The sequence below is a fragment of the Pagrus pagrus genome, assembly GCF_965226575.1.
Source record: "Pagrus pagrus genome assembly, chromosome: 18".
In the NCBI taxonomy this organism is placed as follows: Eukaryota; Metazoa; Chordata; class Actinopteri; order Spariformes; family Sparidae; genus Pagrus; species Pagrus pagrus.
The window spans coordinates 11565929-11577791 of NC_140202.1; the positions used below are offsets into that span (position 1 = coordinate 11565929).

The window sequence follows — 11863 nt, forward strand, 5'->3', positions numbered from 1 at the left end:
GCTCTGTTTTCACTGGGGTGGATGAATGAGCTGCGGGTTCTTTGTGTTGCTCTGCATTCTAACAAGGGGTACTAACATCTTTTTTTCTTCCTCTCTCTCTTATCCAATCACCTCTCCCCTCCTCTTGTCTCTCCGCATATTGTTTTCCTTGATCTCGTGTGTCGTCTCTTCTCTCCCTCTCCATCTAATTTTCAACACTGCCTCGCTCTTATTTGTTTTCTATTTCCGTCCATCACCTCGGGCTCCTTATCTATCTCTTCGACTTTCACATCCCCCTCCCATGTTGTTCTCTCCCTTTCCTGCTTTCTGCTACTTTTCTCTCAGTGTGACCAAGACCAGTGCATTCAGAGCACCAAATTCGTTTTGCAGGCCGCCGCCACACCTCTCCTCCAGCAGCAGAGCAGCGAGCCAGTCATCCTGACGGCCTCACCCGAAAACGGAGGCACCCTAACTGGCCGGACCTCCCTCACCCTGGGCGGCCCATGCACCTCGCTCCCCCTCGGCCAGCCCACCCCTCCGACGTCCACCCCCAGCCTCAGCTGCCATGAAGCCACCGACATGCTGCCAATCCACGCGCACAGCCACAACCACAGTCACCCTCTCCAGGAGCCGGTGGCCCACCACCACTTTCTTACCCCAGAGGATGTGCCCTCGCCGCCAGGTATGCTTCCCTGCGGCAGCCCACTTGGTCACAGCCACACCATGCAGGCCGGCTTCTACAACCCAGCCAGCCAGGACTCACTACACGAGGACTCTGTCAGAGGATTGGTAAAGCTCAGCTCCGTCTGACAGTGGGATATACACCCCCTCCTCCCTCCTGAAGACATGCATCCAAACTCTCCTGTGCCACTTTTGTACCAGCTCACTCTCATGCTGAGTTATACTCTCTCTGAAAAAGGCTGTGGTTTAAATTCAGCTGCTATAAACTGAATCAAACTGAACTGAAACAAAGTGAAACCAGTTGTCCTCAGCCAGTGTCTTGCCAAATCTCTGTGCTGGAACTGGGAGAGATGGGTTTTTTTCTGGTGTGGTGGCCTGTAAGACAAGTCAGACATACTCTACTATTTTCCTTTTTTTTTTTTTTTTTACTTCAAGGGAAGCATAATCCATTAGCTCCTGGAAACTGGACAGTTGGAGAGTTTCTTTTTCAAAGTGGCGTATGTCTGTGAGCCATGTCAAGCAAAAAAAGATTCTCATGTTTTGACAGTACATGACATTTTTGATCAAAATGATGAATTTCTGTTAAATGAGATCACAGGTCTGACAGGTCTTTTTTTTGTAAAACAAACATTAGCCTATTTGCCTGTTGCTGATTGGACAGCGTCTTCTGCCTTTTTTCTCGGACATTCTCAGCAGTGCAATGGTCGATGTCATCGTGTTGCATATCATCCTGCTTTTTCTATGTTAAAAAAAGAGACTGTTGTACTGTACCATGGTTATTACAAATCTTACAAATTATTATATTTCCTGTCGATATTAATAAAACACAAACTTTTTATCAGACACTATTGCATTAATATTGAGGTTCAGAAGGCATAATGTGTGCTGATGTGAGAGTCATGTGGTGATAACATTTCCTTTATAGTTCATCTTGTGACTGATGCCTGTGGGAATTAGGCGTAAATGAGACAGATTTACAAGCCTGTCTGATGAGTTTTGCTGAATATTTATGGCTGTTCAAACAAGGTCAGGACATTCTTTAGGCTATAACATCTTTGTTTATCCTGACAGAAGTCCTGGTTTCAAACACCGGCATCTGAAGAGAACTGTACAGACTAAAACAAGGACTTCAGGTTTCCAGTTATATCTCTTTAAAGTGACTTGTCTGACTGGCAGTGGTTGGTGAAGGTGTTTGGGTAATATAAGGCAGTCAACTTGTAATGCTCTTCTACCACCTTGTGGTGAGCAGGAAGTACTGCAGGTTACAGTTTTTATTTACATTCAACTACATTTTACCTTTAACAAGTCAGTCAGCAGGTGCAGACAGCTACATTTTGACTCTTCTATTACTTAAAGGGGCACTATGCAGTTTTTGAGGTGAAATTCAAACTCAGAACTTTATTATTTAAAATATTAAATTAGGTAATAATACAAACTCAGAAATATTTCTTCTTTTATTTTAATCTTGCTCATTGTTCTGATGTTTTCAGCCTCAGACTTCACTGTTCGGGTCCACTCTGTCCACGCTCATCAATGTTGTTTTCAGGCCGCTTTTTTTCCGCCGGCACTGAACGGTTACTCGAGTGAGCAACTATATGGGGCAGAAAATGCAGCATTTAGCTAACATTTTTTCTTTGGAGTTGCAGGAGAGCAAAACGGAGCAAAAAGGAGAGTGAATAAAGGACCTACATTCAACAGGTGGACACCAACACAACTCCAAATGAATGCTAATGCGGCTTCGGTTCTGCTGGATGTGTAAATAAGCCACCTCATAACATCAATGTGAAAATATCTCACTGTTGTGTTTGCAGCCTGTTGTGCCGCCTCGTACTGGCCACACATCAATCCATGCAGGTGTAAAGCAAACCGTTCAGACATTAAACAGTGGATGCAAAATGATAATAGGAACACATTTATTTTGTTAATAAATCATTTATGATACATAGGGAGGATTTTTCATACATATTTTACAACAATTACAACAGACAATGCATAAAAGTAACATTGACATTGGAGAAGAAATATCCCAGATCTTTTTATTAGTTTTATTTTTTATCAGCAGGATTGATCTTTGCAGCACTGAGTGGGAGAGCAGTGAGACAACAGATGGTCACGTATGCAGGATCCTACTTTATTCTATAGCTTGCATAAAGTTTGCAAATTGGTATTTGAAACAGTTATGTTTTAAACTGACCCTGTACTGCACTGTGCTTGAGTTCTGCTGCACCATTACATGTTGAATCGACTTCAAGTGCATGAGACGATGCGATGAGTTAAAGAATCCTGAGGATTACGACCTTTGTAGCAGACTGATTAAAAAGAAGAATTTAATTAACATTTAATGTTAAACAACTGCAGATGAAAATGATTTTAAGCATACATTCAAAATGTTTTCCAAAGAAAATGAGAGTATAACCACTACTAATTATTTAGTAATGATGAGAAATGTTTCCAAGCTTCTTAAATTAGCTGTACAGTAAATGAGCCTTTATTGGGCCTCGCTCCAAAAGAATAAGAGCCCGTCAATTTCATTCATTGTTTGTAATTGCTGACTGTCTTGGCTTTTAAACAAAGCCAGTACTTGAGTGCTTATTAACATTTACACATATTTCCTGTTTTTAATTATACAGTGCACTAAGGGCGTATCACAGCAGAGATGCACTAGAGACAGAAATGAACCAAGGCAAACCTAACTTGTAGCTGTAAACAGTCATGGCGGCTCACAGCCTGATGCTCCAGCACAGCTAACTCTCATGCATCAGTCTTCTAGCCAGGGCTGGAAACATGGACCATTAATACTCCATGATCCTAGGTCACCAAAAAGGCTAGACTAGCTTAAACCAGTGACCTATGGTTGCTGCAAGACCAACCTGACCTGTAGTCAGCACAGTGTTCGCCATTCTCAGCTTCCATTGTCTGGGTGGCTAAGCTAATTTAGCTTCTCGATAACCAGAACACAACAGTGTCTGTAACGCTGGCTTCCATGTAAGTCTGGAGTCCCGAGTCACCACAGTTTGACATCAGTGAGCTCCAGGTCGCCCATGATCTCCAGCTGGTCAATGCTGCTCAGGTCCTGCACCCGATGTCTGAACTCAAACAGGTGCGAGCCGTTCACCGCCAGCTTGAACTGATGGGGCTGACACAGGATGAGAATCTGACAGAAAAAAAGATCATTACAGAGCACACAGACGAAGAGAAGTAATAATGATCGACCTGTGGTTGGATATTACAAACCTAAAAGTGGTAAACACAGAATAATACAGTTGAAGCTGACCGCAGAAGCCCTTCAAAATAAAGGTAAGTTGTAGGCGGTTCCTACCTCAAAGTAATCCCCTGACGAGAAGGGAAAGAAGGGCAGCTCCCGCTCCTCCTGACCCCAGGACTCACTCAGGTACGAGTTCCTGGTGAACACACCTGACTTAATGCGGGGGTTCAGATGGAGAGCGATGTTCTCTGTCCTGCTGTTGCGGAGGTTCACTGTGAAACTGGGAGAAACGTATAAGGTAAGTCATTAAAAAAAAAAAAAAAAACATAACCAGAGGGAAGTCTTATTTTTATTAGTAGTTCAAACAAATCATACACATCAGATTGTTTTCGCTGGTTAGGACAAGGCGAGTTTCATCAGTTTTCACTTTACCTGTGAGGATACATGCTGACCTGCCCTTTGATTGTGATGTGCTGTCCGGGGCTGAGTCCTTTGAGTATACTCCCTTTGTAAGGGAGGCTCTGGAAGGAGAATAAAACTGTTAATATACTCATTATCAATTGATCTACTTAGCTTAGCTTAGTATTATCAAGTATATATGTGGTCAATAAAATTACAGTGAAAAATACCCAGTGTAATTTCCAAAAATCCAAAGGAACGCCTCTTAAATGATTTACCTGGCCAACAGTCAACAACACAAAGATGTTGAGCTAACCATCATATAATCACTAAGAAAAGCATTAACTCACAATTGAGGAGCTGGAACAAGCAAATGTTTGGCATTTTAGCAAAAAAGTTGCCAGTTAAGTTTTCTTCTGATCAACTAATCGGCTAAGAATGCAGCTCTAAATTAAGCTCTCTTCAAAATCTACATTTTACAGTGATAATCAATAATCTTTCTTTTTTTTTTATTTGCCTACAGAATAATGAATAAGGAATCAATAACTATAAGATATATGTCATATTAATATATGTATCTACTGTACATGACTTTGTGCCGCGACATATCGGTGTGATACTGTGTGCATGAGTGTGTGTATACAGTGTGTAGGTGTAAATGTTGGGGTCGATCGATATGGCTTTTTCAGGGCCAATACCAAGTTAATTGCTAAGATCCTGGATTTCAGTGTCATCACTTCGAGGAAGAAACACAGCTAGCACAGCATTTCACGTGCTTTCACTTTGAATTTGACTTCATATTTGTTGCCCCAACTGTTGTCGCGATGCTGCCCTGTTCCTAGATTTCATATATTACTTTAACGACCATAATGTCGACACAAAACAAACAGAATAGTCCTTCAAAAGTTTGAAATAAACAGCCTGCAGCAGACACACAAAGGAATCATTTAGGAGATGTGATCCCATTTTAGTGGCATCACAAGATACTGGGCACACTGAGGCAGAGCGTTTCTGGCTGGATGACGCAAGAAGGAAATACTCACCAGGTCACCTGATTCTGAATATATTGCCTAAGAGGGAAAAAAGACAAATTTAAAAGTTATTAATTAGATATGTTTCTGAAACAAACACACATCTGACCAGCTTGTGAGGACAAACAGCTGATGGGAGTGTACTCACTGAGTTTGGGATGTAGCCGATAGCGTGCACCCTGACGTTCCCAGATATAGAAAAAGTGTCGACCCTGTTTAGTGGGATTTTGTGCTTGAATTCCAGCAGGTGGGCACCGTTTACTGCCACCTGTGGGTGAAGACGAGTATTTTAATATCCTACTTTTCTATGAATCAGATCACTATGTGCATATGTTATTTAACCCAGGCTTATCGATGCCTTTGCCCTTGACAGCCTGAGTCCACTGACCTTGAAGATGTCGTCGTGCACCAGGATGATGGTCTCGAAGGGGGCCCCGCGTTTGTAGGGCAGCTGGTGGAGCGTTTCCTCTTTGCCCCAGCTCTCCTGCAGCAGGGAGTTACACACCACACAGGGCGAGCCTTTGAAGCGAGGGCTGAAGTGGAGGGCGACGTCAGAGCGTGGCTTGGTGCTGCAGCCGCTCGACAGGTCCATCTGAAACCTGCAGAGAGGGCGCACACCGGGGCTGATTTATTAACTGGGCAAAGTGGGCAGCTGCCCCGGGGCTTCACTTCATGTCGAAGGATTCGGGAGTTTGCACCTCTTAGATACCAAATCAACAAAGGCCCTTTTATAGAGGCCCTTTCTCAAAATATATTACTTGTGTTTGTTTGTTCGACCAAAAATAAGAGGAAATAAATAAGTCCGGTGTGACAAATTCGTGTTACCTTTTAAAGTCAAATTGAATATTTCCTTTGAAGCCTGGACATGGATAATCTTAAAGCAACATTTTGTAAAATTGGCATGTTGCTCTGATGTAAAATCAATCTACCACAACTGTCAAAACAAGGTTTATGTCCAGTTGAGGGTGGGGTTCAATAGGTGCTCAAGGATTCATCTTGAAAATTTGGAGACTACTTAATTTTAACTTAGGTTAGGTTTGGAATATACTCCTTGAAAAATTCTTGATTTTCAAGATAATCTGGTTTCTCATCTACACAATCACCCATGTATAACATTAAGTATGAAATTAAACAATCCTTTCGTCGTATTTTTTTGTGTCTCCTGGCGTCCAAGTTAGCGAGAATAAAATGATCATCGTCAAAGCATACGATGAGAAGGTTATTATGACAGCTGGTTTTAAAAAAAGTAACAATATACAATGATGGCTGTGGGTATAAAGGAATTCTGTAAACTTTACTTTTTTTAATTGATAGTAACAATTTTTCTGTTTAGGTGCCTTGAAAGTGCTTGAATTTCACTCCTCAAAAGCTGTACTTCCCCTGGGAAAGACTGCAGCTAAATACAGTTTTTAAGGTCTACAGAGCTATGAAAGTTGACGACTATCATACCGTGTACATTTGCTAATATACAATACTGCATTCTTCTGTATTATTGTTAATAAAATGAACAATATCTCAAGTTTCTATCAGGGTTCATGCCTGTCAGGACATAATATCTTATAAAATTATAATAAAGTGTTTGTTCAGCCAACAAATCCTGCTGCCTTCACTCCATTACGGCTCATTGTAACTTAGAATAATAATTTGAATAATTGTGTAGTACCTTATACGCTGACACATTTATCATACTGTGAAATACTGTTGCGACCCTAGCCCCGGGGCCCTCTAACCCTTTAATACAGACATGATGTGGTGTACTGCTAGTGGATGGTCTCGGGGTTTAAGTCCTTCAGCCAGAGGACAAGAGGTATTTTATACTGCCAAGTAAAAGCTGAGCTGTAATGAATCCAGCTGATCTCGTAGTTGACGTTTTATAAATCCTTTAAATGTTAAATATTTGAGATATTGAACATAAATATGGCAGCAAGCGACTATCTCTGCTATGTAAAGATACAGTTTAATATATGGATATAACTCTACTATGGTCATACATCATTATTCCATCAGCAACAGCTTAAATTTTGTGACTTTGAGCACAGAATTAAGTCGTTTGTCGGAAAATATTCAGGGAGGAGTGTGGCTCATCAATATTACCAGGAAAGGAAATACTTAAATACACTGGAGGGGGTCTTTAAATAGTGGAGTATCTATTAATGATTGAGGAGACTTAACCTTCTTCTGTTTATTTAAATTCATGAAATTGACAGAAATCCATGAGGTGATTTTAGCAGGTGTCCATGAGTTGTGTAGTTAAAAAGTTTAGGACCCTCTCACCCAGACACAAAATGTTGGTTTTTTTTAGTTTTTCCGGTTGAAGGTACCCCATGAGATGGCTAACATTATCAAACCTTACACATGAAGCCTCTTCAGCATATTCCTCTAATATCATTCCATCTTACCTGTCAGCATCTGGGGGCACAGTGCCCTGGATGATGATGATCTCCCCAGGGTGCAGGCCTCCAGGTATGGGCCCTGTGTATGGGATCACCTGAGGTGGAGAGTTGACGTTAGAGCACTGTGCACCTGCACTGACAGCGGCTGAAGACACAACATTTGAACGTGATTCATGGATTAACTCGAACATACAGTGACCGTCTGGTAGCTAGTTCACGTCCTTTGTGCTGACCGTTTACAGACACCTGCTGAGAACACAGCGACTCGCACACAGTTTGTAAGCCGCACTAGGGGCTGCTGATCGTGGCATAATAATAATACTGAGCCTGATCATAATAATGATGATGATAATGATGATAATAATAATAATGATGATGATACGCCTCTTACCGGATTCAGGACAGTGTGTTTCGCATTTGCCACAGACATCAGGCTTCCTGTGTCGGACTACAACATGCAGCTGTGCCGAAAGACAGCAGAGTGTGTGGTGTCTGCGGTAAATATGACCGGTTTGCAGCTCTCCTGCACTACACGGGGATGATGGCAGTGGGCATCTTCTCTCCATAAGCACCGCCGACACGCGCATGCGCAAGCCCCACCATGTGATCAGTCCCGCTGTCCGCCGGACATCAACAGAGGCCCACTTTGACTGATTTTAGGTTAACTGATGTACGCTGTTAAACCTTTATACCAGCAGCGGGAGCGAAATAAAATGATTAATTAATTAAAAAGAAAAACATGAGTAAATGCTATCATGAACTATACCCTAACTAGTACTTTACTTAAAGGGTTACCACCAGTTTAACACATTTTAATGTGTTTACAGGTCTTGGCTACAGTACTGCTGCATATGTGGAAAAAAGGTAGTTCAAAGCCTTTTGTGGGTCCAGAGGAAGCTGCTTGTAATCTTATTAATTACCTCCAGTGGTGTAACTCTGTGGCCAAGTTGCTCTGTGGGTAATGTAGGCAACAGGTTTTGAAAAGGAAGAAGAAGGCATGACATTAAGAAAATGTGATATCTCTGGTTCTTCTGCTGTATCAGTTCTGATCATTTGTTTTTCAACTGTCCAGCAGTGTCACAGGAGTGCAATTACCCACAATGCAACAGCCTGAATAGATATACATAGCGAGACATGTTTTGTTTATTTTTTGCTTTCACTTTTTGTTTGTTTGTTCTTAAGTTGAATTCAATGTTCTGGACAAGTTGAAGAGCCGATGGTAACTATTTTTTCTGTGCGTAATATTACGCGATTTCATTTGTCAACACAATGATCGATACAATGATCTTCCGCGGTTAAATACTACCATAGTGCCTTCAATGAAATGAAAATACAATTTTATCTACTCTACATATTGCAACATAAATGTGATCCTGGTGATGATGATCCACAAATAACATTAACACTATCATGTTGACGCATGCCAAGACACCAAGACACACTCAGTGCACCCCAGACTGAGTCTGGCCCTGGGTGTAGGCTCCATCGTTCTGTGGTGCCTACGTTCCATATAAAAGCCAGTTAAAATTCTGACTTACAAAGCATTGCACAGTCAGGCCCCTGCATAAATGGCTGAATTACTTCGCCCATACTCATCAGCTCGCTGTCTTGGGTCAAACTTGTCAAATTTGCTGTCTGTTCCATGCACCCGCCTTAAGGCCCGTGGTAACAGAGCCTTTGAGGCCATAGCTCCTAAATTATAGAACGCTCTGCCAGCACCCTTCTGGTTTGCTGATTTGTGGATTTATATTACAGACAGCTACAGACAGTGTTTGGACAGGTACACCTTCTATGCACCTGATATGTACTTCATATATGTACAACCATTTTTTGTGTGTATTTTATTATTCTTTTTATTGCTGTTATTATTATTTATGAGGCCAGAGGCGGACTAAGGGTGTTTGAAGGGCAGGGGCAAAAATTATAAAAATGGCGCCAGCTGTATGCGGTGGGGTACCAGCACACAGTAAGGCGTGATATATTTATTGTGAAGAGAGGGTACTTCACCAGGTTTTGTCAGCTGGAAGGGCACCCTAGGGTGCACAGATATTTTCCACCAGTGTATGTAGCCCAGGTGATCACTTTATCTGATGTTTTCTTAATGCCAATGCAAAGTACATTGTGACTTTTGTCTGTGAAAGTGTGTACAAACTAATTGTATTTATTTGTTTGTTTATTTTCTTATTTATTTGTGTGACCTAAAGAGAAGTATTTACAACACACGCCATCAGTTAAATAAAAAAAAATAAGTAAAACTCAGATCTTAAACTGATCAAATCAACCAGCGAAACTTGAAACGACTGAATTTTAATTTAAGATAATGAATAACAATGGAGTGGATGTAACTTCATTGCAGTGAGGTACAACCTACAACACTGCCCCATGAGCCAGCACTGGCAACAGCTGCGAGGAAAATCTGCCTTCTAAAAGTCAGAGACCTCGAACAGAAGCTGGCTGTGAGCGACCATCTGCCTTGACCTGCTGGCTGGGTTAGGAGAGAGAGGGAGATGCATAGCAACAACAATGATAATATAATACAAATAATACATTGGAGGGAAATTAAGTTTTTATGTGACTGAAAAAGCTTTATTTGGTCGGATATACGATGATGAAGTAATTGATAATTGTGAATATTGATATATATAGGCAACTGACAGATGTACATATTAAGTTAGCTAGTTTCACACCCCATTGTTTTTATTAGTTTTTGGAAAAGTGTGGAAGTATAGTGTGGAAAATAATATTTAACTATCCTCCAGTGGTACCAAGAAACCCCAAGGGCGATGAAATTTCATGTATTTACTTGTGAAAACTAATTAGCCTATTAGTCTTTACAAAAGACACCATTAGATAAATATCAATAAAATATGTTTAACTTAAGAGAGACAATCATTTATTAAAATAAAAAAGACAAAATAGACATTCACATAGCCAACTACGAATTAAAAAATTTTGAGTAACACAGCAGCAAACGTGATTTCTAAGTCCTTCAACGAGAAGAGTATGCTCTTATAATCCCACGCATTTTGAAAAAATCCAAATTGTCCATTTTCACATAATTATAATATTCCAACAACACTTGTGCTCTAACTAAACCTTTAATAAGTAGTCACACCTGTGTCCTCTTCCCAATTTTTCATTAGGTAAATTGCCAACTTTGCTTGAACAAAGAAGAAACCCAGCAGTCGACCTTTTTTGTCATTTTTCTTCACCATAACAAAAACTAAAAACCTGTTTAGTGAAACACTCTCTGACAGGGTCAACAGAGTACTAAATGTTCCTAATAAGGATTTTAATCCAGAAAAATGTACAAAACAATGAAATGTATTTTTTAAGCAAAAAGGACAATCATCTGACAGTACAGGATTTAACACCAATGCAAATACATTCAGCCACAATCCCATGTAAGACACATCATTTACATCACCAGTATTTTTGGTTGATAAAACACTCCATATAGGAATTACATTGGATTGAACCTTAAAATGATCTCTCCATGGTGTGTCTGCTCTGTCTTTAAGGCCTTCACACACTGATAGTGTGTTGCCACTCACAAATACGTCCACACTTTACTGTCTGCCTCCAGCCTTCAATGTACTGCGTAGTTTCCTTTTCAAAAACTATAAATATAGGTTTAGAGTGGCTATATTTGGCTTTGTATGGTGCTTTCCTAAAATGATCAACAAAACGATTATATAATATAATTCTTTCGTTGTGGAAACCAAACAGTACATATTTCCAACAGAAAGAGAATTCAGAGTCAAAGTTATCAACAATATACCAGGATACAGAGTCCAGAATGTGCTTGTGTGAGACATTGCCAGAACAGCTGGCACCATAGACACGTAGATGCCACATTGACTCACTGGACCGTACGTCAACGTTGCCACCATATTGGATGTGGCAGGTCTGCCCTGTAAACAAACACTATTAGATGTGTAAACTGTGGGTTTTCTGTATAAAAAGCATTGACATTTAATTAATTTTGATGAACTGTTTTTATATTCAGTGATTTATATTCATTCAAGTACTAATAATGACAATCATTGAGGCAAACAATTATGCAAATCAAAATAAGACACTGCAACTGGCCGTGAGTCTACTTTCTTTTCTTTTAGCAGTCAAGTGATGTACTCCATGACACCAAATTATACGCTTATTTATTGTATATACAG

At 40.5% G+C, this 11863-nt stretch overlaps 2 protein-coding genes across 4 annotated transcripts in view; one reads left to right on the plus strand and one right to left on the minus strand.

Moving 5' to 3' along the window:
• Positions 1-1503, plus strand: part of LOC311274331 (palmitoyltransferase ZDHHC14-like) — a 50158-nt gene extending 48655 nt beyond the window's left edge. For 2 of the 3 annotated variants that reach the window (XM_084381937.1, XM_084381938.1), the window contains exon 10: positions 325-1503. In XM_084381937.1, coding sequence (XP_084238063.1) covers positions 325-789 — 465 coding nt within the window. In that variant the 3' untranslated portion in view covers positions 790-1503. The remainder of the gene's footprint in view (positions 1-324) is intronic. The other variant, XM_084381939.1, reaches the window with a different exon arrangement.
• Positions 1504-2556: 1053 nt separating this feature from the next.
• On the minus strand, positions 2557-8256 carry lgals8b (galectin 8b). Its single transcript, XM_084380771.1, has 8 exons — positions 8080-8256; positions 7695-7783; positions 5684-5894; positions 5444-5563; positions 5308-5334; positions 4298-4386; positions 3980-4145; positions 2557-3814 (listed from the first exon to the last, which is right to left on the minus strand). The coding sequence occupies exons 1-8, from the start codon at positions 8116-8118 to the stop codon at positions 3665-3667; spliced, it is 891 nt and encodes a 296-aa protein (XP_084236897.1). The 5' UTR covers positions 8119-8256; the 3' UTR covers positions 2557-3664.
• Positions 8257-11863: the final 3607 nt, after the last annotated feature.

Coding starts and splice junctions, on each gene's coding strand:
- lgals8b (XM_084380771.1), bottom strand. CDS start 8,118: ATGTCTGTGGCAAATGCGAAACACACTGTCCTGAATCCG. Junction 5,895..7,694: donor GTGCCCCCAGATGCTGACAG/GTAAGATGGAAT, acceptor CCCTCTCTGCAG/GTTTCAGATGGACCTGTCGA. Junction 4,387..5,307: donor ATTCAGAATCAGGTGACCTG/GTGAGTATTTCC, acceptor TTCTCCTTCCAG/AGCCTCCCTTACAAAGGGAG.